Below are 22,093 nucleotides of genomic sequence, written 5' to 3'. Positions count from 1 at the left end.
CCTGGAGGGGCTGGGAGAAGGGATCCCACTGCCCCACCCTCCCTCCCAGCCCAGAGCATCTCCCTTACCCCGTGGCTGGAGGGAGCAGAGGGGAGCTGAGCCCTCCCACAGCCCTACCTGGATGTCCCGTGCCCTCTCGTAGGACTGGTAGGCCACCTTCTCCTCCATGCTGGCCAGCTCCTGTTTCAGGTTGGTCATCTCGTTCTGGTGCAGCTCCGTCAGGTCGTTCAGCTGCTCCTCCAGGCGCTCGTACCTGCGCAGGGCAGCTGGGCTGGGACGTGTCCCCAAGACCCCCCCCGGCACTGGGGGCACCACCCAGCCCCTCCCACCCTCACCTGGTTGTGGGAAAACACCTCAAGATCCTCCGTGGAGGTCTGGCAGTGAGGAGGGCTGCAGCACCCCGTGTCTCTTGGCTGGACAAGCCCAGGAGGGCTGCTTGTGGTCCCCAAAGAGCCACCCCAGGTGACATCTCCCCTGCCACCCGCCCGTCCCTACCTGTAGCGCTCCTCCTGCAAGCACTGGGTCATGTAGGTGTAATCCCGCTGCAGCTGGGCCTTCAGGTCCTCCATGGAGTCCTCCAGGTGGGACTGGCTGTCCTTGATCTCGCGCAGCTCCTCCAGGATGGTGTCGAAGTTGTTGTGGTGGCTGTCCAGCGTGTTGGACTTGGGGCTCCCCAAGCCGCCAGGCCCCGCCCCTGAGTTGCTGCCACCGGCAGAGCCCGAGGTGGCACTGGAACACTCGTCATCGCTGCCGTACTTGGGGCTGGACACCAGCGTGGCACTGCCACTCAGCGCCCGGGAGGCCTCCTCGGGGTGCCCGTCGTCCAGCGTGTCCTTCAGGTGGGCGATGTTGTCGGCGCTGCCGAACTTGTTGCGGATCAGGCTGGCGAACTCCCGCGGCTTGGACACCACGGCCGTGTGGGTGGCCTGGGACAGCCCCGAGAGCCCCCCCTTGACCCCTTCCACCACGCCCCCACTGAAGCCGCTGATGCTGGAGCGCACATTGGCGCCCACATCCTTCAGCCCTTGGTGCATGTCCCGGAAAACATCCTTGGGCTGGCGGGTGGGGCCGTTCTGCTCGATCTCCTTCAGCTTCTTGTGGTAGTGCTCCAACTTCTTGTGCAGCTGCGCGATGGTCTGGGCCGACTTCTGGTTCTTCTTCTCAAACACCTGCTTGATGCGCGACGCCTGCTGCTTGTCGGCGTTGTTGGCCAGCTTCAGGTACTCGGCCACGTTGTCATCGCGCGCCTCCTGCTCGATCTTGATCTGCTCCGTGATCTTGAGGATCTTCTGGTGCAGGTGCTCGATGGCGGCTTTGGTGCGGTGAGGGTCGGGGGTGCCATCGGGCACGTCCAGGCACACGGGGCCGTCGGCATCGCCGTGCCCGGCGCCCGGGGGCAGGTTCAGGGTGGTCACGTCGCCCTTGTCCAGCTGGCGGGGAAGGAAAAGGAGGGGGATGCTCAGGGGAGGGAGGAAAATCCCCAGAAATGGGAGGGGACAGGAGCACACCAGGCTTGGGATGCACGGAAGGGGCGAGAACTGGGCAGGAGAATAATTAACTGAAGAAGCTGGGGGAGTTTTCCAGTTGGTTGGAGATTTCCCAGCGACGCCAGCACTGCTGGAATCCCAGGAATACACCAGGTGACCCCAGGTTGGTCCCAGGAACAGACCCCAGGAAAACACTAGTCAATCCCAGAACACACCAGGTGACCCCCAGGAGCACACCAGTTGATCCCAGGAGCACACCAGTTGATCCCAGGAGCACACCAGTTGATCCCAGGAACACACCAGTTGATCCCAGGAGCACACCAGTTGATCCCAGAGCACACAAGTTGACCCCAGGACACAGCAGTAAAAGAGTACGGCAGCCAGTTGGGGTTCAGGGCTGGATTCTCCCAGCGGAATTCGGCAAGGAGCAGCCACTGACTCTGCCCTTCCACCCTCACCTTGTGCACAGATGAGATTCTTCCAGCCAGGCAGGAAAAAGGAGTGAGGAGAACCAGGATTCATCATCAAATCTCCCCCCAGACCAGCACAGGGCACAAAGATTGAGCAGCCCAGAGGTATTTCAGTCCTGCTTTCAGCCAGGACACACCCCAGAGTTGTCCAGCCCAAGAGGAACGGCCCTAATCCCAATTTTTGGGAGGCTGGGGACAGCTCCTTCTGTCAGAGCTGCAGGTGCAGGCACTCCTTGGCTTTTCCAAGCTCCCTCACCTGGCAGTGCCAAGCTCCTCTTGCAAACACCAGCTGCCACCTCAGGAAATTCGGACAAATGCCAAAATTCCATTTTACAGATGGCCAAACTGGAGCTTTGGGAGAGGAACTCGCTTGCCTGAAGCCACAATTGCAGAGCCTGGACTACAACCCAGGCCCTGCCTCGTGCTCTCCAACCTGGACGTGCTGCTTGGCCAGTTGGGAAAAAAATAAAATTAAAAAAAAAAAACCAAAAACCCCTAAATCTTCCGATTTGCTGGCTTTTATATGCAGATTCTTATGCAAAACCTCCCTGGTTGTGTAAATGGCTCCTGGTTTCTAATTAAGAGCTGCTTGAAAGTTAAATACTCTTGGCAGACCTGAATAATTTCTCATTTGCATCCCACTTTCCCCGAATGACCCTTTAATAGGGATAAAGCTGCGGGATCATTGCTTGGGAGTGTGTTATCACCAGGAAATGCAGGGGGGAAGAGGGAGCAATGTTCTCTCAAGATGCTGCTTGGGAACAATCCCATCTGGAGCAGGGGCTTGGAAAAGCCAGAGCCCTCCTGTTATTCCCTTCCATCTCTTTTTTCCCCCTGTTTTTCGTGTCCTGCTGGGAGTCTGGGGGTGTTGGGATTTCATCTCAGCTTCCCCCCAACCCGCTCCCCACAGCTTTTCCTGTCTCCTCATTGCAGCAGTGATGCTGGGATGGAGCAAGGGCTGGAGGATGGGAGCAGAAGGCCAATCCCAACCGGATTCACCCTGTCTGGAGTGGCAATTTTCTTAAAAATAAAAATAAAAAATGAAGTCATAACAAAAACTTGCGGTTTTCAGACCCCACTTCCAGGCTATTTTTAGGCTGGGCCCTCCATGGAGGGTTTTGCTTTGGTTTCTTATCACGAGGCAGAAATTAGAAACAGCAGGAAACAGACTTTTTGCCCAGATGTGCAATTCTCTGGACAGAAAAGGGAAAAAGTGACCGCGGCAAAGGAAAAGGCAGCTCTGGAGAGGCCCAAACGGGAAACACCCGCTGGGGAGTGGAGGGGAAAAGTTGCTCAAACTCTCTTTCCAAAGAGGGAGTTGCCCTCTGTATTTTGGAGAAGGGAAGTTTAGATGGGATTTTGGGAAGGAATTCCTGGCTGTGAGGGGGCGAGATGGAATTCCCAGAGAATCTGTGGCTGCCCCATCCCTAAAAGTGTCCAAGGCTGGGTTGGAACAGCCTGGGATGGTGAAAGGTGTCCCTGCCCACGGCAGGGGTGGCACTGGATGGGTTTTATGGTCCCTCCTAACCCAGACCATTCTGGAATTCCATGATTTATCCACGGAATTACATGTGGGATGGGTAGGGAAGAGCGCTGGGCTGAACCCCTGCCCCCTGCTCGCTGCCATCCTGGGGGAGGCACATCAGGTTTGAAAACAACCCCCCAGAAAAAGACAATGTGGATCCCTGGAGCATTAACAGGCCCTGCCTGCTAAATCCCAGCGACTGTGCAGGGGATTTAAGGGGGGGATTAGGAGAAGCCACACTTTCCCTACATGCAGCAAACCCGCTGGCAGGCACCAGATGAAAGGAAATTTATCCTGATGAAAACACTGTTTTCCAGAGCTTGTTTTCCAGGCAGGCTGGGAGGGCAGAGCTGATGTGGGATGCGGGAGGAATGCAGGACGAGGGGAGGGAAATTGTTCTTATCAGCAGAGCTGAGCCCAGCAGAGCTGAGATCTGCAAAAGGCTCGAGCTAACGAGCTGAGCAAACTGCTCACGGGGCCACGGCCCGGCACAGTTACGCAATGGTGGGTCACTGGGTGCTGCACGTTGGGGACAGCTGGGACAGGTGGCAGGTGAGCAGCTCGGAGATGTCACATCAGCTCGGGGATGTCAGCCCAGCTCAGAGATGTCACCCCAGTTTGGGGATGTTCACCCAGCTCAGGGATGTCCCCTCAGCTCGATGTTGTCACCACGACTCAGGGATGCCACCCCAGCTTGGGGCTGTGTCCCCGCTCAGGGCTGTGTCCCAGAGCTGTGTCCCCAGGTTGAGGCTGTCTCCCCAACTCCAGGTTTTGTCCCCCTCCTCAGGGCCATGTCCTCAGCTCGGGGCTGTCACCCCAGCTCAGAGCTGTCCCCCAACTCGGGGCTGTCCCCCAAGCTTGAGGCTCTCCCCTCAGCTCAGGGCTGTCCCCCAGCTTGAGGCTGTCACTCCAACTCAGGGCCCTGTCCCCACCCCAGGGCCGTGGCTGTCCCAGCACATCCCCTCCTGGCTATAACCCCGTTCCTCAGGAATTGCACAATTATTGCAAAGTTCAGAGCAGCATTCTGGAGGTGCTGACATCACCCCTGGAATTATTCTGTTTTCCGTGCCCTGCAGCCCATGGGACGCGCCGGGGATGAGCCGTGGCTGTGTCCAACCCAAGAGAAGACCTTCCCTCCAAAGTATCACTGTGATTCCTGCCTGGAATCCATACCAGGGACAAAACAGCCCTGGGAAGGACCATGTGCACCTTACAGAAGGGAAAAAACAAGAACGAGTGCCACTGATGCCAAATCCAGGGCAGATCCAGGGAGCTGCTGCCCTGATCTGTCAGCTCTGCAGCACAAGTGTCACTGTGCCTGAGGCACTTGGTAGCCCTGGAATGCCACCAGGGAGAGGCCACGGCCAGCACAGAAATGCAGGCGTGTGGTGGATGTGAGGAGGGGGATTTCGGGGCAGTTACTTCATGTGGCCCCAATTCCTCAAAGCACTTTTCCAGCACAGCATTCCCTGAGCTGGTGGTCACTGCCCGGTGTCACTGGGGACACCCCAAGTGTCCTGTCCCCGTCCCCACATGGGCTCCCAGCCCTGTGTCTCGTGGAGCTGAGCTGTTATTCCCACCAGACCCAGCCCAGGTGTTGAAAATAGCATCAGGAGCCCTGAGTCACAATTCCCACCCTCCCTCCGAGCCCGCAGCAGCGCCCGGGGCCGGCAGCGCCGTGTCCCCCTCTGTGCCACCCCTGGATGGGCACAACGGGCTGGAAGCAGCTCCCGGCACTCATTCCCCAGCCTGACAATAATTTTCCTTACATAATGCAGGGATTAACGTTCAGGCTTCCAGCTGCAGCAGCTCCCCACCGGCACGGGTGGCGCTTGGGGGGGTTTCACCCTCCGGTTTCATTCCCTGAGGAACGGAGGCACTGAAACCCCCCGTGGGTCTCTCTGCCCATCACCATCCTCCTCCCATCATCTCACCCGAACCCCAAAAGCTGCCAGGACCTACCTCCATGGCGGGCAGGGCTGGGGTGCCCCAGGGCTAGTTGGCGCGGGCTGCCCGGCCGTGTCCCCGCGGTGTCCCCAAGGCTGGCAGCGCTGCCCGGGCAGTGCCGGCTGCCATGGCAGGATTCCCGGCTAGGGAAGGCAGCAGCGGACGGCAGCGAGGTTTTGAGGGAGCAGCAGGGAGGGAGGAAGAGGAGAAGCCTCTCGTAGACCCCGTCAGGGCCGGCTCAGGGCTGGCCCCGCGTTCCCAGAGCGGTCCCGGAGCGGTCCCGGAGCGCTCCCCGAGCGCTCCCCGCCGTTCCCGGCGCGCAGGGACGGAGGCGCTCGCTCCGGCGGGATTGCCGACTCAGGAAATCTGCCCGAGCTGTTTACAGCTCCCAGCGAGCCGAGCTTTCAGGGCTGTAATGCAAAACCCCTCCTCGTCCCCGTGCCGGGATATTCACACGCCTCCAGCCCCATACGCTGCCTGTGCCCTGACGCAGGAGGTCGGGACGGGCGCTTGTCATCTGTTGTGTCACAGAGCGGGACAGAAAAGCCTAGGAAAGGCAGGAGGAGGCATCAGAAAGGAAAAATGCGAGGGGAAGCAGTCGGGAAAAAAAATCCTGTCATTAAGCAAGGAGCTGGGCGGCCTGAGGGAGTTAAAAACCGGGAATGAGCCACCCGTGCCAGCACCAGGAGGAATCTTGGACCAGGACCTGGATCTGTCCCTGTCACCCCATGAGAGTGGGGGTGGCACTGACCCCGTTCTGCCACGGGAGAACACACCCGGCACAGAAAACACACCCAGCCACTGCCCAGCCAGTGGTGTGGGGATTCACAGCAGCTGCCAAGGTGTGAAACAGGACAGACGGAAAAAGGAGGGACAGATGGAAAAAGGAGGGACAGCCCTGAGCAGGCTCAGCTGCGCTGCTGCCAGGCCAGTGGAGCTGGGGAAGCACCAGGAGAGCTGAGCTTGAGTGTTGGGCTCAGCCCAAAGCCGTGGGGCTGCACCGAGCAAGGCTGGGGGATCTGAGCAATTCGGGGAAGCAGAATGGAAACCCAGAGCCTTGTGCTGAGCCACAGCAAAGCCCTCAGCGTGTCCCAAACCTCAAACCCACCGTGGCCACAGCCTGTGGGCTGGCTGAGCCTGGCTGCTTTGCAGCTCTCTGCTTCAGCCATTCCTCAAAAACCCCAGCAGCAGCTCAGAGAGTGTTTGCAGGCACCCTTTGAATGGCTCAGGCCAGAGCCATGAGCTGAGCGTGCCCTGGATCCGTGGGGAATGGGGCAGCCTGGGCTGCTCCACACTGAGCCCCGCTCGGCCTGGCACTGCCATGGCACTGTCCCCACCCCCGTGGCAGTGCCAGCCTGGCACTTTGGCTGTGGGGCTGCACCCCAAGCTGTGCTGCCTTCAGACCCCCGGCACTGCCTGGGCCTCCTGGAGCAGCGCTGGTGCCTGTGCCCGCTGTGCCCACCCCCAGGAGGGACAGAAGGCAGAGCTGGAGCAGCCCGACATGGCCCAACCCACGCTGTGAAGCTGCCAAGCACCAAAATCCTCGTCCCCTGCCAGCCCCAGCTCCCACCCGATCCCCACAGGCACAGGGAAATGCAGATTCCCTGGAAATTCCACCCAAAACCCAGCTGTGCCTACTGTGCGGCGCTCAGCAGTGCCAGGGCAGGGCGAGGACACTGCAGAGCTTCCTGAGGGTGCCACACGGAGCGGCGGGGACCGGACGGTGACACCGCAGAACTGCCCCCGGGGATGGACGGTGACACCGCAGAGCTGCCCCCGGGGATGGACGGTGACACCGCAGAGCTGCCCCCGGGGATGGACGGTGACACCGCAGAGCTGTCCCCGGGGATGGCACCGGCAGCACCCGGAGTTCCTCTCCTCCCGGGTGGGCAGGCGCTGCTCCTGGCCCATCCCTGGGTGCCAGGGGGGGATGGGGCAGCCCGGTCCAGCCCCGGGCTGTGGGTGCCTCTGGCGTGGCCAGGGCTGGTCAGCTCGGTTCTGGTATCTGCCATGGCATCACTTCTGCTTTTAGCACAGCGGGCAGAGGTCACTTCCCATGGCTCTTGTGCTGTCTCAGCAGGGCAGGAGAATCAGGCAGCTGCACAGGACCCGGTGGAAAGCACCCTTCCTGCTTGCCAGTTCCCTCTTGAAGGTGTTGGGGCTGGCCCTACAGGCCTTCTGTTTCCCCCTGTGGTTTTTGGGGCTGGGAAGTGAGTGGTTCATCCATTCTAAGGGGAACCACGATGTCCCCCACAGCCCCTGGCAGCTCAGAGCCCCCCACAAACCCTATTCCAGGCCTTGGGAAAAGAGGGAGGAGCAGGGATTTCCCAGAGGAGGCTGATGGAGTGAGGACTTGATAAAGGTCGGGATGTTCAGGAAGAGCCAGTGCAGGCAGGCTGCTGCAACGAGCCCTGGAGAGCATTTCTGTGACTTCTTGTGGACCTGAGGTGCTGGATTCCCAGGAGAACACCTGCTCCCAGCTCCCCAGCATGAGGGAAAGGTTAACAAATCCTTGCAAACAACAAAGAGCGTGGCTGCTGGCCAGCCCAGCCGAGCAAGGCGGGGCAGCGGGGCAGCATCTCCCCTCCCAAGGGCACACGCTCCCTCCCACAGCATGCAAAACCCCTCCTGGCATGGGAAAAACGGGAGTTGTGCAAGGGAATTACCCAAGAGGTTGGTGTCACACTCCCCATTATCTTTCCCCCCGGCTGCTGTTTTTCAGGCCTGACTGTACGAGGCACATTTAGAAATAAATCCCAGCTCCCATGCGAAGAAAAGCCCTGGATTTTCCACAAAGTCATGGCAGATTTGGTGTGTGCTGTGCTGGGCAGGGTCCAGCTCCAAAGCCACGGTTTGGGCACAGGGAGGGTCCCCTTGTGCTGCCACACGAATACGGGGCAGGTTTGGGGCTTGGGCTTGGCTTTGCCTGGGGCTGGGCTTAGCACAGAGAAGCAGGAATTAAAACCAGCAGGAAAACCCTCCTTGACTGGGCTGGGAAAACTGCACATGGGTTATTGGGATGCTGATACAGGTGGAGATCTGCCAAACCCACTGCTCCTTAGCACCCCACTGCTGAGTGGATTTGGTGTCTGGAGCAAGCGGCTTCTGGGCCTCTTCCTGCAGGTCCCACCCTGCTCCTCACCCCTTATCCCTGCACATCCCAAATCCTTGCCTGGAAAGGAGAGCAGGGATGGGGGGATACTCACAAAGACACCCAGCAGAGGATTTAGGAGCAGTGTCCTTGTGCCAGGGCAGGGTTTGGGAGGGCGGCTCCTTGCAGAGCTGTGGGGAGCAGCCGGATCCTCTCCCTCCCCCACGGCCGAGGAGCCTGAGGGGCAGAGGATTGGCAGGGGAGCCTCCAAGAAGGAGCAGCACAGGCTGGGGGGGAGCAGGAACAGGCTGGGGTGCCACGGGGCCGATCCCAATCCTCCAGCTGTGCCGGAGAACAAACGGCACTGCCAAGCACTTCCCAAAGGGAACAAACAAACAAACAAACAAACAGCCACCACTGCTCCGGTCTCCATCATGGCTGGGACGGTGCCACCATCCCACGGGGCTCAGGGCACTCGAGAAGTGCAGTTGCACTGATGGAGAGATCCGGGGATTCTCCCTTGGGAAGTTCCTGGGTCTCCGTGCCTGGGATTCTCCCTTGGGAATCCCGGGGTCTCCGTGCTCGGCGTTTCCTAATTGCACCCCACATCCTCCAAGCTGGGACTGTCCCTTGTGCCCCGGGCTTGTAAGGACAGCTCTGAAAGGACAATTCAGCGAGCACCTCTCAAGGGCGAAGCCATTCAGGGCCCTGCCTACGCCTGGGAGAATATTTGGAAAAATTCCCGCTGTTGTTTTCGCCGGAGGGAGTGACCCCGATGCAGCATTAACCCACCCAGCAGTTCAGCACCTCCAGCAGGGTTTGTGCAGCCAGGGGGGATTTTTGGGAGCTTCTGCACGTGAGGGGGAAGCAGGGAGAGGCTGAGCTACAACCCCAGCCAGCTGAGGAGCCACAAACAGGACCCTTACCCAGACTCCAGAGCCAAATCCTGCTCCCAGCCCAGAGCAGCAGGGGTGATCTGTAGAGATCACGGCATGGACACAAACCCTGCACCCCAAATCCTGCCCTGCACCCTGGGCATCCACCCCCAAATCCCCCGGGATCGCGGCGCTGCCTGCCGGGAGCGGGAGCTGCTGGTGGGCTGCAATCAACAGCCATATGTCACCGAGGCTGAGGAACACGATGTCTTCATGAGGGGTGAATCAGTAGCAGAGTCTGATATTCTTCTCCTCCTGAATTAATTAAGCAGCAATCTCGGCTGTCTTTGTCTTTCCAGCTATTATCTGCTCACTCCAAAGCGCTCATCCCAACGGGAGCGCAGGAAGGAGCTCCCAGCACCAGCCTTGGCTCACAGGCTCATCCCCCTGCCACACGTGGGGAGATGGAGGTGGGGAGTGGGAGCTCACCTGGACTCTCACACCTCCAATTCCAGGTCAGGAACCCAAAAACTCCCCCATATCCCCCAAACCCCTGGCATTTGCAAGGGTCTCCGCACCCCAGTGCCCCCCAGCTCACCCCTTGGGATCGAGGTGCCAAAGGGATGTCCCAGGGGCTGGGGGGTGCAGGGGGGGCAGCTTTACACCTCTCCCCTCTCTGTTCCCTTTGGCCTGTTTCACCTCCTTCCCTGGGATTTTAATCCCTGGGAGGGAGGGGAGGGTATGCCAGAAAATCCTCCCGAGAAGATCCAAGACACTTCACCAAAGTCATGGATGGGTTGGCTCTGCATTCCAGCTGGGGAAACTGAGGCAGCAAGCAAGGGAAAACTCCTGCCTGGGGAAATTCTGCCCGGGGTTAGATGTGGGGCCAATCCTCACAGAGCCCCTGTCCCAGGCGATGACCGAGCCCAGGTAACCAGAGCTGTAGGAGGGAGAAACCACATCCTCCCACTGGAGCCAAAGGCAGCTGCATGCCAGGAGGGCCGGAGGGAGCTGGGGCCGAGCTGGACGTGCCCCAGGCAGGCAGCAGAGCCTGGGCAGGGGACATGAACTTTCCCTGACATCCCTGAGCCACCCCGCAGCCTCCCGGGCACCTCAAACCCCTCTGTCGCCACGGGCCACGGCCACCCCGGGCCGGGTGCTCGGAAACTCCGGGTTTCTCCCTGCTCCCTGTAATCCGTCTGGCCCTGATATAGCCACTGACCCGGGGGGAAGCTAAATTTAGCGGGATGAATCCTGCCCTGTGTCCCGAGGGCTGATGCCCTTGAGGCAGCACAACAGCAGGGCTGGGGCTGTAGGGACAGGTCCCCCCGCAGGACACTGGACACCCTCCTGGGACGGGGACAGGGGCACGGAGAGAGGAGTTTGGAGCAGGGAACGGCACTTTTGGGTTGTGATCCCATAAAAACGGGTGGCTCACAGCTCAGGAGCCGGCCTGAGGTGCGGCAGGAAGCCCCCCCTGCCTCCCCCGTGCCCCCAGTGCCTCACAGGAGAAGCATCTGCTCGGGGAGGGGCACGGAGCGGGGGCACGGCCAGCGGTGGCAGCTGGCGCTGTCACTTGCCGAGGGACACGGAGAGGGCGGCGAGCCCGACGGGGTCCGGCCCCTCGCCACCCGCTCGGCGGGTCCAGACCGGGCTGAGCTGAGCACCCGCACTGGGGACACTTGTGACGGGTCCGCTCCTCGGGGACGCGGGGAGAAGGCGGCCGGGAGCGCGCACGGACGGGCGGACAGACGGAGGGGCGGGCGGACGGACTGACAGACGGACGGCCGGCCGCCGGCCCCGCCGCGGTAACGCCGCCCTCTAACGGCCACCGGCCCCGCCGCTCGCCCCGCGCTGCCCGCCCGCTCCCCCCGCGGGGTGCCGGTGCCCGGCCGGGGCTCACCTGCACGTGGACCATGCCGCAGTCCCCGCAGTCCGTGCAGCTCCCCGGCAGCATCAGGCACAGCACCCCGCGGCCGCCCCGCTCCAGCTCCGGCCGCCCCGCCGGGGACCGCGGGCCCCCGGGGGTGACGTGCCCCGCCAGCACCGGCTGAGCCCCGGGGAGTGCGGGGACACCCCCGGCCGCTGCTGCCGGCGCCGGGGCCTCGCTGGGCGCTGCGGCCGCTAATTCCCGTGTGCCCGCCTCTGCCTGGCGGGTCACCAGCAGGAGATTAGGGAGATCAGGAGAAAGCTCCCCAGCACGCTCCCGGCGCCGTGCGCCCTCCCTGCTGCTGCCTCCCCCGGCCCCAGCAGTGCCACTGTCACACGTGCCGCCAGCACGTCCTCGTGGCGAGCACCGGCACCGGCCGCACGCCGCGCCCGGCACGGCGGGTACGCCCCAGATGTGGCACCTTGGGGCCAACGAGAGGCACGCTCCGTGCGGGCGTTCGGGATGCGGGGATTCTCCTGGTTCTGGGGAAGCAGTTCCTCCAGCTCGGAGCTCCGTAGGACACACGGAAGAGTAGATTTTCAGGATGAAGGGATGATCCCGGCCCTAGGGAAGGAGCTCCTCCAGCTCAGAGCTCAGTGGGACACATGGGAGAGAGGATTTTTGGGATGCAGGGATGCTCCCGGCTCTGGGAAAGGAACTCCAGCTCGGAGCTCCGTGGGACACAGGGCAGAGCAGATTTTCAGGATGCAGGGATGCTCCTGGCTCTGGGGAAGGAGTTCCTCCAGCTCAGAGCTCTGTGGGACACACAGGAGAGCAGATTTTTGGGATGCAGGGATGCTCCCGGCTCTAGGGAAGGAGCTCCTCCTGCTCAGAGCTCCGTGGAACACAGGACAGCGGATTTTTGGGATGCAGGGATGCTCCCGGCCCCCAGGGAAGGAGCTCCTCCAGCTCGGAGCTCCATGCCTGCAAAGCAGAGGCAGCCCCGTGGCTCTTGGAGCACAGCGAGCAACCAAACCCTGGTTCCCTGTTGCCAGCAGAAGCCCGGGCATGCCCGGCTCATCCCAAACTCATCGGCACAAGGTGAGAACGGGGAGGGGGGTGGAAGGCTGGGGAGAGGGAAAATCACAAATACCTGACCTGCAAAGGAAGGTTTGTCCCCAGTGTGGGAACCCCAGGTGGGGGTGACCCCTTGGCAGTGCTCCTTTTGAGGTGAACCACAAACCCCAGCCAGAACTGGCAGCCAGCACCAAATTCCCAGACTGTTCCATGGTCCCACTGAGCCCCTCAAGCCCCTCTGGATGTCCCCTGTCACCACAGGCTGCTCCTGGGGGGAATTAGGGGCTGCAGGGGGGAGGAATTTTGTGTGACAGGCTTTGGCAGGGTCCACGGGGTGAGGAACCAGTGCAGGAAAAGGGAAGGCAGAACTGCAGGAACTTAATTAATTAAATAAGAAAAATTAAAGGGGAAAAAAAAATCACCAATAGCTGTTCAAAAAGCACTTGCTCAGACCGAGCGATCCCACGAGGGACCCAGCCAGCATCGGCTTCTCATGGAATGGGGGGAAAATTCAGCTTGAAATTTGTGTGTGTGGGGGAAATGGCTCTTTCCCAGGAGCCCCATGCATCCATGGGGCTTCCAAATGGACGGGGAACAGGGAGGAGGTGCCAAAACCCTGGGGACAAGGCAGGGATGACACCAAGCCCCCCCTCTGGGGCCAGCCCCTGAGAAAAAGGAGCTGCTTTGCTGCAGGCAGGAGGCTCAGGGCTTCCTGAGGGCTCCTGGAAAAACAATCCGGCTCGGGAATATCGCGGGGCTCGTGTTTCTCTAAATAAGTTATTTTTCCACTGCCTCACAAAGGTGTTGTCTCTCTTCTTATTACTCGTTGTGTCATATGCAGTTAATTATTCATCCCCTTTCTGTGGTGCTCCAGGAGTGGACAGGGATCTGCCCTGGATGCTTCTGTCCCAATGGGGTCGAGGCTTTGGCCACAATCCCAGTGGGATTGGGATCCTTGCAAGGCAGTTACACAGGCCATGCCCCAGAGGAAGCCACGAGGGAAAAATTTTGGCTGCAGATGTTCAAATGAACAACCTGATGCTCCTCATCACTTGGTCCGGGTGGGACATTCCAGAAGGGAGGAGCAGGGACTGCCAGGGAAGGATTGGGGTGTCCTGATTTGGGGAGAGGAGATTCTGGGCATCTCCTTGGAAAGCTGCTGACACAGTGACACTTTTAGCCTTGGGACCACATTCCGTGTCCCTGTCTGAGCCTGCCTGGCCATCTCCCCATGCTGAGCTTTTCCAATTCACTGCTGGTGCTCTCAGTGAATTAAAAACACAGAAAGGATTGAAGTAAAAACACGGAAAGAAGGATTGAAGTAAAAACACAGAAAGAAGGATTGAAGTAAAAACACAAAAAGAAGGAACCTCATTTCCCTGAGAGCCACTTCAGGGTGTGGAAACCCCCCAAGCTCCAAAGGTCAAGGGGAGAAGCCAACAGGGAAAATCCCCCCTGGCTCCCAGAGCACCTCTCAGCGCCTGTCCCTTGAACTCAGCGTGTGCTAATTGGGCTGGTGCATAATTAATGGCACTAAACACTAGATGGAAACACCATCCTGCCCATCAGCCCGGCACGGACTGGTTTCAAAATCACTTGGGATGGGACCAAATCCCAGCTGCCTGGCTGAGCCCGGAGGTGCCTTTGGATCCCCCCATCCCATGGGAATAGGGTCATGCCAGGCCCTTTCTAATCCCTCAAATCCCACTCTGGAATTGTGTCCCTGCCTTCAGTCCTCTACGAGAAGCCTCAATTCCAGCAGCTCCAGGTTCCCAAGGGCTGCCACCACAGTCTGGTGCTACCAGCACTGCCCTGAGGGACACTCCCATCCCAAGGGAATTTTGGGGTGCCCTGGCTCCCCACTCTGTTCTCGTGCTCTCGTGCACCCTGGTGCAGCCACAGAATCCCAGAATCTCTGAGGCTGGAAAATCCCTGTGGGATCATCGAGTCCAGGCTGTGCCCGATCCCCACCCTGAGCACTCAGTGCCACCTCCAGGTGCCACCTCCAGGGATGGGCACTCCAAACCCCCCTGGGCAGCCCCTTCCAGTGTCCAATCACCATTTACAGGAGGAAATTCCTGCTGGTGTCCAACCTGAACCTCCTGAGGTGCAGATTAAGGTGATGTCCCCTTACCCTGTCCCTGTGGGAGCAAAGCCTGGCCCCACTGCCTGCCCCCACCAGGGAGGGTGGGAATGGCCCAGCAGGTGCAGCTGGGGAAGGGATGCAGATCTCAGAACTGTGGGATTGTTGAGGCTGGGAAATCCCTCTGGATGATCCCTCTGGGATCATCGAGTCCAGGCTGTGCCCGATCCCCACCCTGAGCACTCAGTGCCACCTCCAGGGACGGGCACTCCAAACCCCCCTGGGCAGCCCCTTCCAGCCCTTTCCATGAGGAAATTCCTGCTGGTGTCCAACCTGAGCCTCCTGCGGTACAGATTAAGGTGATGTCCCCTTACCTTGTCACTGTAGAAGCAAAGCCTGACCCCACTCCCTTCACCCCACCAGGGACTTGTGCAGAGCCCCAAAACCCCATCCAGACCCTCCCTTCCTCCAGGACCACCCCTGCAGGGCGCTCCATCCCTACCTTCTCCACCAGCCCCTCGCCGTCCTCGGCCAGCAGGTAGACAGCCCCGCTCTCGGCCAGCAGGATGGCCGTGTCCGTGGTGGACGACGACCTGGGCCTGCCCTGGTGCTGATGCAGGATGGCCGTGAGGCCGCTGTCCTGGGGGGCTTTGCGCCCCAGGTGGGGGCTGCCCTTCTGGGGCTCCAGCGAGCCGCTCTTGGCGCGGCGGCTGCCGCTGTGCAGGCTGGTGCCGCGCTTGATGGAGGGGCGCGAGCGGATCTGCTGGAGCACGCGGTTGAAGGCGGTGGGCCGGGCGGGGAGGTCGTGCAGGGACACGGCGTAGGACACGCGGTGCATCTCCGGGGAGCGCTCCTTCTCGTCCGGGGACTCGTGGTCGGAGGCGCCGTGGGGCCCCGCTGCTGTGGCGGCTGCGGCTGCTGGCCCAGGTGGCCCAGGTGGCCCCGAGTCCTGCGAGCTCTGCTGCTCCCGCTCGCGCGAGCGCCGGCGGCTGTGGAAAAGGTGCTTCAGGCCATGGCTGAACATGGAGCCCTCGGAGAGCTGCTGGATCTTCTGCGGGGAAAGGGAGGGAAGGGCCGCTGTTAATTGAGGGAAGGGGCGCTGTTAATTGATTGAGGGAATGGGAATTGTTATATCGAGGGAATGGGCGCTGTTAATTAATTGAGGGAATGGGCGCTGTTTGTTAATTGAGGGAATGGGCGCTGTTTGTTAATTGAGGGAAGGGGCGCTGTTAATTGATTGAGGGAATGGGAATTGTTATATTGAGGGAATGGGCGCTGTTAATTAATTGAGGGAACGGGCGCTGTTTGTTAATTGAGGGAATGGGCGCTGTTAACTGATTGAGGGAGTGGGAGTTCTTATATCGAGGGAATGGGTCCAGTTAATTAATTGAGGGAACGGGCGCTGTTAATTGAGGGAATGGGCGCTGTTAATTGATTGAGGGAGTGGGAGTTGCTATATCGAGGGAATGGGCGCTGTTAATTAATTGAGGGAACGGGCGCTGTTTGTTAATTGAGGGAATGGGCGCTGTTAACTGATTGAGGGAGTGGGAGTGAGGGAATGGGTCCAGTTAATTAATTGAGGGAACGGGCGCTGTTAATTGAGGGAATAGGCGTTGCTATATAGAGGGAATGGGTGCTGTTAATTAATTGAGGGAATGGGTGCTGTTAATCGTGGGAATGGGCGCTGTTAATTGAGGGCATGGGCGCTGTTAATTAATCGAGGGAATGGGTGCTGTTAATTGAGGGAATGGGTGCTGTAAATTAATTGAGGGAATGGGTGCTGTAAATTAATTGAGGGAATGGGTGCTGTTAATTGAGGGAATAGGCGTTGCTATATAGAGGGAATGGGTGCTGTTAATTAATTGAGGGAATGGGTGCTGTTTGTTAATTGAGGGCATGGGTGATGTTAATTGAGGGAATGGGCACTGTTAACTGAGAGAATAGGTGTTGCTATATCGAGGGTATGGGTGCTGTTAATTAATTGAGGGAATGGGTGCTGTTAATCAAGGGAATGGGCGCTTTTAATTAATTGAGGGAATGGGCGCTGTTAATTGAGGGAATGGGTGCTGTTTGTTAATTGAGGGAATGGGTAAATATTGGAAATACTAAGTATTAGTACTTGGAAATACTAAATATTAATGGAGGTATTGGAAATACTAAGTATTAGTACTTGGAAATACTAAATATTAATGGAGGTATTAGAAATACTACGTATTAGCGGAACTACTGGAAATACTAAATATTCGTATTAGAAAGACAGAATTTTAGTGGAAATACTGGAAATACTAAGTATTAGTGGAATTATTGGAAATGCTAAATATTAGTACTTGGAAATACAAAGTGTTAGTGGAAATACTAATTATTAGTATTTGGAAATACTACATATAAATGGAAGAATTGGAACTACTAAATATTAATGGGAATATTGGAAATACCAAGTATTAGTGGCCTCAGCCATGGACCAAGAGCCACACAAGCTCCAGCAAGGATCAGGGTTTTTTTCCTGGGACATTTTCCATGGGCCAACCTGGCCTGGCTCCGTGCTGGTGGCCCCGTGCCACCAAACCCAGTCCAAACTGGGTTTATATATTTATAAATATAAAACTTTTATAAAGTATATAATAATATATAAAAATATAAAATATATTAATATAATTTTATACAGTAATCAAACATTTAAAATATATTAATATATTTTAATATATTAATTAATATATCAAAAGATGAAATTGATATTATATTAAAATTGATAATATATAATGATATGTAACTTATAAAATAGTATATAAATATATAAAATAGATAAAATAAGATATATTAACAAATAAAATAATATATAATGATAAACAAAAATAATATAAAATAACACATAAACACAAACTGGGCAGCCACTCGTTTCCAGCAGGAGATGGAGACACGTGGCTGCCCTGAGGATTCCCAGCTCTCCCTTTCCAGGGGCTGCATCCCACATTCCCAGGAAACAATCCCTGGAATTGGGGTGGCAGCTGGCCATGGGGAAATCATGAATATGGATGGTGGAACAGATCCTGCTCCTGATTATGGCCGAGGCAGCCCGGCCAGGGTTCTGGAAATCCGGGGTTCCACTGGAACTTGGCCAGGGTTCTTCCCTGCAGCCACTGGAAATCCAGGATTCCACTGGAACACCCAGATTTGAGGCCAGGGTTCTTTCCTGCAGTCACTGGAAATTTGGGGTTTCACTGGAAATCCAGGGTTCCACTGGAACACCCAGATTTGAGGCCAGGGTTCCTTGCAGTCACTGGAAATTTGGGGTTCCATTGGAATCTGGCCAGGGTTCTTCCCTGCAGTCACTGGAAATCCAGGGTTCCACTGGAAATCCAGGGTTCCCTGCAGTCACTGGAAATCTGGGGTTCTACTGGAAATTTGGGGTTCCACTGGAACACCCAGATTTGAGGCCAGGGTTCCATGCAGTCACTGGAAATCCGGGGTTCCACTGGAATTTTGGGTTTCCATTGGAATCTGGCCAGGGTCCTTCCCTGCAGTCACTGGAAATTCGGGATTCCACTGGAAATTTGGGGTTCCACCAGAACATCCAGATTTGAGCCCAGGGTTCCTTGTAGCAGCAGGGACTGTCCCCCAGGTCACCTCAGCTCTGTCCTGCAGCAGGGACTGTCCCCAGGGCCATACAGAACAGGCTCCTTCCCCTAAAAATCCCCGACAAATCCAAATCTCACCACACCTGGAACATTGACAAGGAATCAGCAAAGGGACCCTGCGTCCCCAAACTCTGCACGCAAAGCTTTTCATCCCTCCCTGAGCCATTCCCAACGCAAATCCCCGTCCTTTTAGGTTCTTTCTAGGAAATATATAATAAATTTCCAGCGAAGAATCGCTTCTTGAGGAAATAACAATTTAAATTTGATTCTATTTATAGAGTCTCTATGGAAACGGAGGCAGCGTTCGAGAGGTAAGAGCTCCAAACCCCCAGATTCCTCCCATGGAGGGCACGGCCAGAGCTGCACAAGGTCCAAGTGAAAAGAATCAACCAACTCCCTTCCCCAGGGAGAGGAAAACAAACTAAAAGTGGAGCTGGCAGGAAAGATTTTGGGAGGCAGATGCCCTCTGGGCTTCTTGGTCCAACAGCTCCAACTGAGCGAAATTCACCTTTTGAAACAAACTCCCCTCAGGCCCTTTCCAAGTTTTCCTGAAAGAGCCTTTCAGGGCCGGGCAGGCACGGGATCTGCATGGAAAAAAACAAATTTGCATGGGAAAAAAACGAGGGAAGCAGGGATCTGCATGGAAAAAACCAAATTTGCACGGGAAAAATGCGAGGGAAGCAAGGAGGGATCGCAGCGCAGCTCTGTTTCTCCAGGCTGGAACCCACTGAATTCCAGCTCTGGCTTTCTCTGCTTTCAGGAGCTGTGAGTGGTGGCCACAAACAAGTCCCGTGCTGCTGTACAAGCTCTGGTTTCTCGTGTTTTCCCAGGATATTCCTGCACTTCCAGAGCAGAGGCATTTTCCTGGCACAGAACTGCTCGTGGCTCAGAGCAGAGGCTATTTTGGAACAGCCATTGCTTACTAACCACGGCAATGGACACAAATTAATTTCTCAGCGTGGACAGCTGTAAAACACCGGGGTGAATCCAAAAATATCTTTATTTCTTCGGACTTTCTCATCAGCACAGCCAGGCTCTGCTGCTGGGTGGTGGGGACTTGTTTAAGGAACTTCAAAGCCCCTACTCCAGGTCCCACTGCACCGAGAAGAGCTGGAAAAAATCCCATTTTAGCCCAAACCAGGATCTCTTCCAGGAAAACTGGGACTTGGATGACAGTTTTTTCTTGGACTCTTTGGCAATACCCCGTGCTGGCCTTGCCCAGCCGTGCCAGGCTCTCCAGGGTGGTTCTCCTGCTGCTGCCACCCAGCCTGAAACCTCCCAGCTCCTCTCTGAACGATTCCCCGACACCCAAACCCCTTCCTGGGCTTGCAGACGGACACACAAGGAGAGGATCTGGTTGCCACGACCTCCCAGCACGGCCCCAAGCTGCGAAATCCTGCTCAGTTGTTAGGATTATTAATTATTTATTCATCCCCAGTCTGCCCAGCAGCTCCAGCCAAGGCTCTGCAGCTCTTTGGAACATTTGCACAAAGACGGGGAAGTCTCATCCCTTCCCACCCCTTCCCATTCCAGATTTTAGGGCATGGAGGAAAGTCTCATCCCTTCCCACCCCATCTCATTGAATATTTTAAGGCACACGGGCAAGTCTCACCCTTTCCCACCCCATATTTTAGGGCATGGGGGGAAGTCTCATCCCTTCCCACCCCATCTTATTCCAGATTTTAGGGCACAGGGGAAGTCTCATCCTTTCCCACCCCTTCCCATTCCAGATTTTAAGTCTCATCCCTTCCCACCCCTTCCCATTCCAGATTTTAAGGCACAGGGGGAAGTCTCATCCCTTCCCACCCCTTCCAATTCCAGATTTTAGGGCACGGGGGGAAGTCTCATCCCTTCCCACCCCTTCCCATTCCAGATTTTAGGGCACGGGGGAAGGCCACAGCCCCCAAACAGCAGCAGGATCCCAGCAGATCCTGCTCATCCCCGTGTGGGGTTTCCAGTCCTGCTGCTGCTTTTCCAGCTGATTCTCCTCTGGAAGGACCAAGAGGCTCCTGCCACCACCCAGCCCCCTCCAGGTCAGACTTGTCCCCAAGGGGTGACAAGCAGCCCAGCTCAGCCCCTACTCCCAGAGCATCCCAAGCTCCTGCTCCTCCTTCCGCTGCCACAAACGCCAAGGAAAAGGTCTGGATGTTCCCAAATGGCAAATCAAGCACTCCCCCACACCCGCTGCTCCTCCGGGGACAGCGTGAGAGCAGCAGCATGTGACAAACGTGATTCATGTTGGGCAGGGCACCGCCAGCACCGCACCGGAGTGACAGCGCAGCATTCCCGGGAATGCTCCGGGAACAACGCAGCGTGCTGCCCAGGGGGAATGCTCTGCCCAGGAATTCACTGCCCAGGTGTGGGGAAAAAGCAGGGAATTCACTGCCCAGGTGTGGGGAATAGCAGGGAATTCACTGCCCAGGTGTGGGGAATAGCAGGGAATTCACTGCCCAGGTGTGGGAATGCTCTGGGATAATGAAATTCAGTGCCCAGGTGTGGGAATGCTCTGGGATAACAGAATTCACTGCCCAGGTGTGGGAATGCTCTGGGATAACAGAATTCACTGCCCAGGTGTGGGAGTGCTCTGGGATAACAGAATTCACTGCCCAGGTGTGGGAATGCTCTGGGATAACAGAATTCACTGCCCAGGTGTGGGAGTGCTCTGGGATAACAGAATTCACTGCCCAGGTGTGGGAATGCTCTGGGATAACAGAATTCACTGCCCAGGTGTGGCTCTGCCAGGGGGTGCAGATCCCTGTGTGCTCCAGGTCGCCGGTGGCATCTGCAGGGTGACACCTGTGCAGCCAGCTGTGCCAGCTGTGCCAGCTGTGCCTCAGCCAGCGGCAGCTCACCATGGCCTGTCCCACGGCTGTCACCTCTGCGGGGTGCTGGGAGCTGGAATCCCGTGGAAGCAGGGATGGGGATCCTGAGGGACGGGATCTGGGAGCACTGGGATCGGAGGCAGGGAGCAGCTCATGCTCCCAGGGCCTGGCCCTGCTGGGATGCACCATGAGGATCCTGGGAAGACTGAGAACTCCATCCTCACATCTGGGGAAGGCTGAGAACTCCATCCTTACATCTGGGGAAGGCTGAAAATTCCATCCTCAGATCCCGGGAAGGCCGAAAATTCCATCCTCAGATCCTCGAAAGGCCGAGCATCCCATCCTTGGATCTGGGGAAGGCTAAGAATTCCATCCTCAGATCCTAGGAAGGCCGAGAATTCCATCCTCAGATCCTGGGAAGGCCAAGCATCCCATCCTCGGATCTTCAAAAGGCTGAGCATCCCATCCTCACATCCCAGGAAAGGCTGAGAATTCCATCCTCAGATCCCAGGAAAGGCCAAGCATCCCATCCTTGGATTCTCAAAAGGCTGAGAATCCCATCCTTGCATCTGGGGAAGCTGAGAATCCCATCCTTGCATCTGGGGAAGCTGAGAATCCCATCCTTGCATCTGGGGAAGCTGAGAATCCCATCCTTGGATCTGGGGAAGCTGAGAATCCCATCCTTGCATCTGGGGAAGCTGAGAATCCCATCCTTGCATCTGGGGAAGCTGAGAATCCCATCCTTGCATCTGGGGAAGCTGAGAATCCCATCCTTGGATCTGGGGAAGCTGAGAATCCCATCCTTGCATCTGGGGAAGCTGAGAATCCCATCCTTGGATCTGGGGAAGCTGAGAATCCCATCCTTGCATCTGGGGAAGCTGAGAATCCCATCCTTGGATCTGGGGAAGCTGAGAATCCCATCCTTGGATCTGGGGAAGCTGAGAATCCCATCCTTGCATCTGGGGAAGGCTGGGGATCCCACCTTGGCTCTCACCCCTCTGCTGTGCCTGGCACAAGCTCCAGGGAATACCCAGCCTGGAATGATGCTCCGTGTCCCGAGGATTTTTGGGGTGCAGACCCTCTGGGGTCCCTCCGTGCAGCTTTGGGAAGAGCCATTCCCTGGGGAATGCTGGATGGAGCCAGCTCACCTGGGCAGGTGCTTCCCACTCCAAAATGTGCCTGGGATTAAGCAGGAATGTGCCCCAGGGAAT

General features: G+C 57.4%; 1 protein-coding gene and 1 long non-coding RNA gene across 5 annotated transcripts in view; one reads left to right on the top strand and one right to left on the bottom strand.

Annotated features, from left to right (window-relative positions):
- Window positions 1-22,093, bottom strand: part of TMCC2 (transmembrane and coiled-coil domain family 2) — a 29,233-nt gene that overhangs the window by 1,706 nt on the left and 5,434 nt on the right. The window contains exons 2-4 of one of the 4 annotated variants that reach the window (XM_068173006.1): window positions 14,928-15,476; window positions 496-1,430; window positions 118-253 (exon numbers count right to left, since the gene is read on the bottom strand). In XM_068173006.1, the coding sequence (XP_068029107.1) occupies window positions 118-253; window positions 496-1,430; window positions 14,928-15,476 (1,620 nt within the window). Of the gene's footprint in view, window positions 1-117; window positions 254-495; window positions 1,431-5,444; window positions 5,618-7,067; window positions 7,356-11,298; window positions 11,440-14,927; window positions 15,477-22,093 lie in introns of those variants that run through there. The other 3 variants (XM_068173008.1, XM_068173007.1, XM_068173009.1) reach the window with 3 other exon arrangements.
- Window positions 16,429-19,038, top strand: LOC137462742 (uncharacterized). The gene is made up of 3 exons (XR_010993766.1): window positions 16,429-16,569; window positions 18,339-18,371; window positions 18,891-19,038. It is a non-coding gene; the product is annotated as an uncharacterized lncRNA (long non-coding RNA).

This window comes from Anomalospiza imberbis, chromosome 26 (genome assembly GCF_031753505.1).
Source record: "Anomalospiza imberbis isolate Cuckoo-Finch-1a 21T00152 chromosome 26, ASM3175350v1, whole genome shotgun sequence".
In the NCBI taxonomy this organism is placed as follows: Eukaryota; Metazoa; Chordata; class Aves; order Passeriformes; family Viduidae; genus Anomalospiza; species Anomalospiza imberbis.
This window is presented reverse-complemented; position numbering and strand designations above follow the sequence as displayed.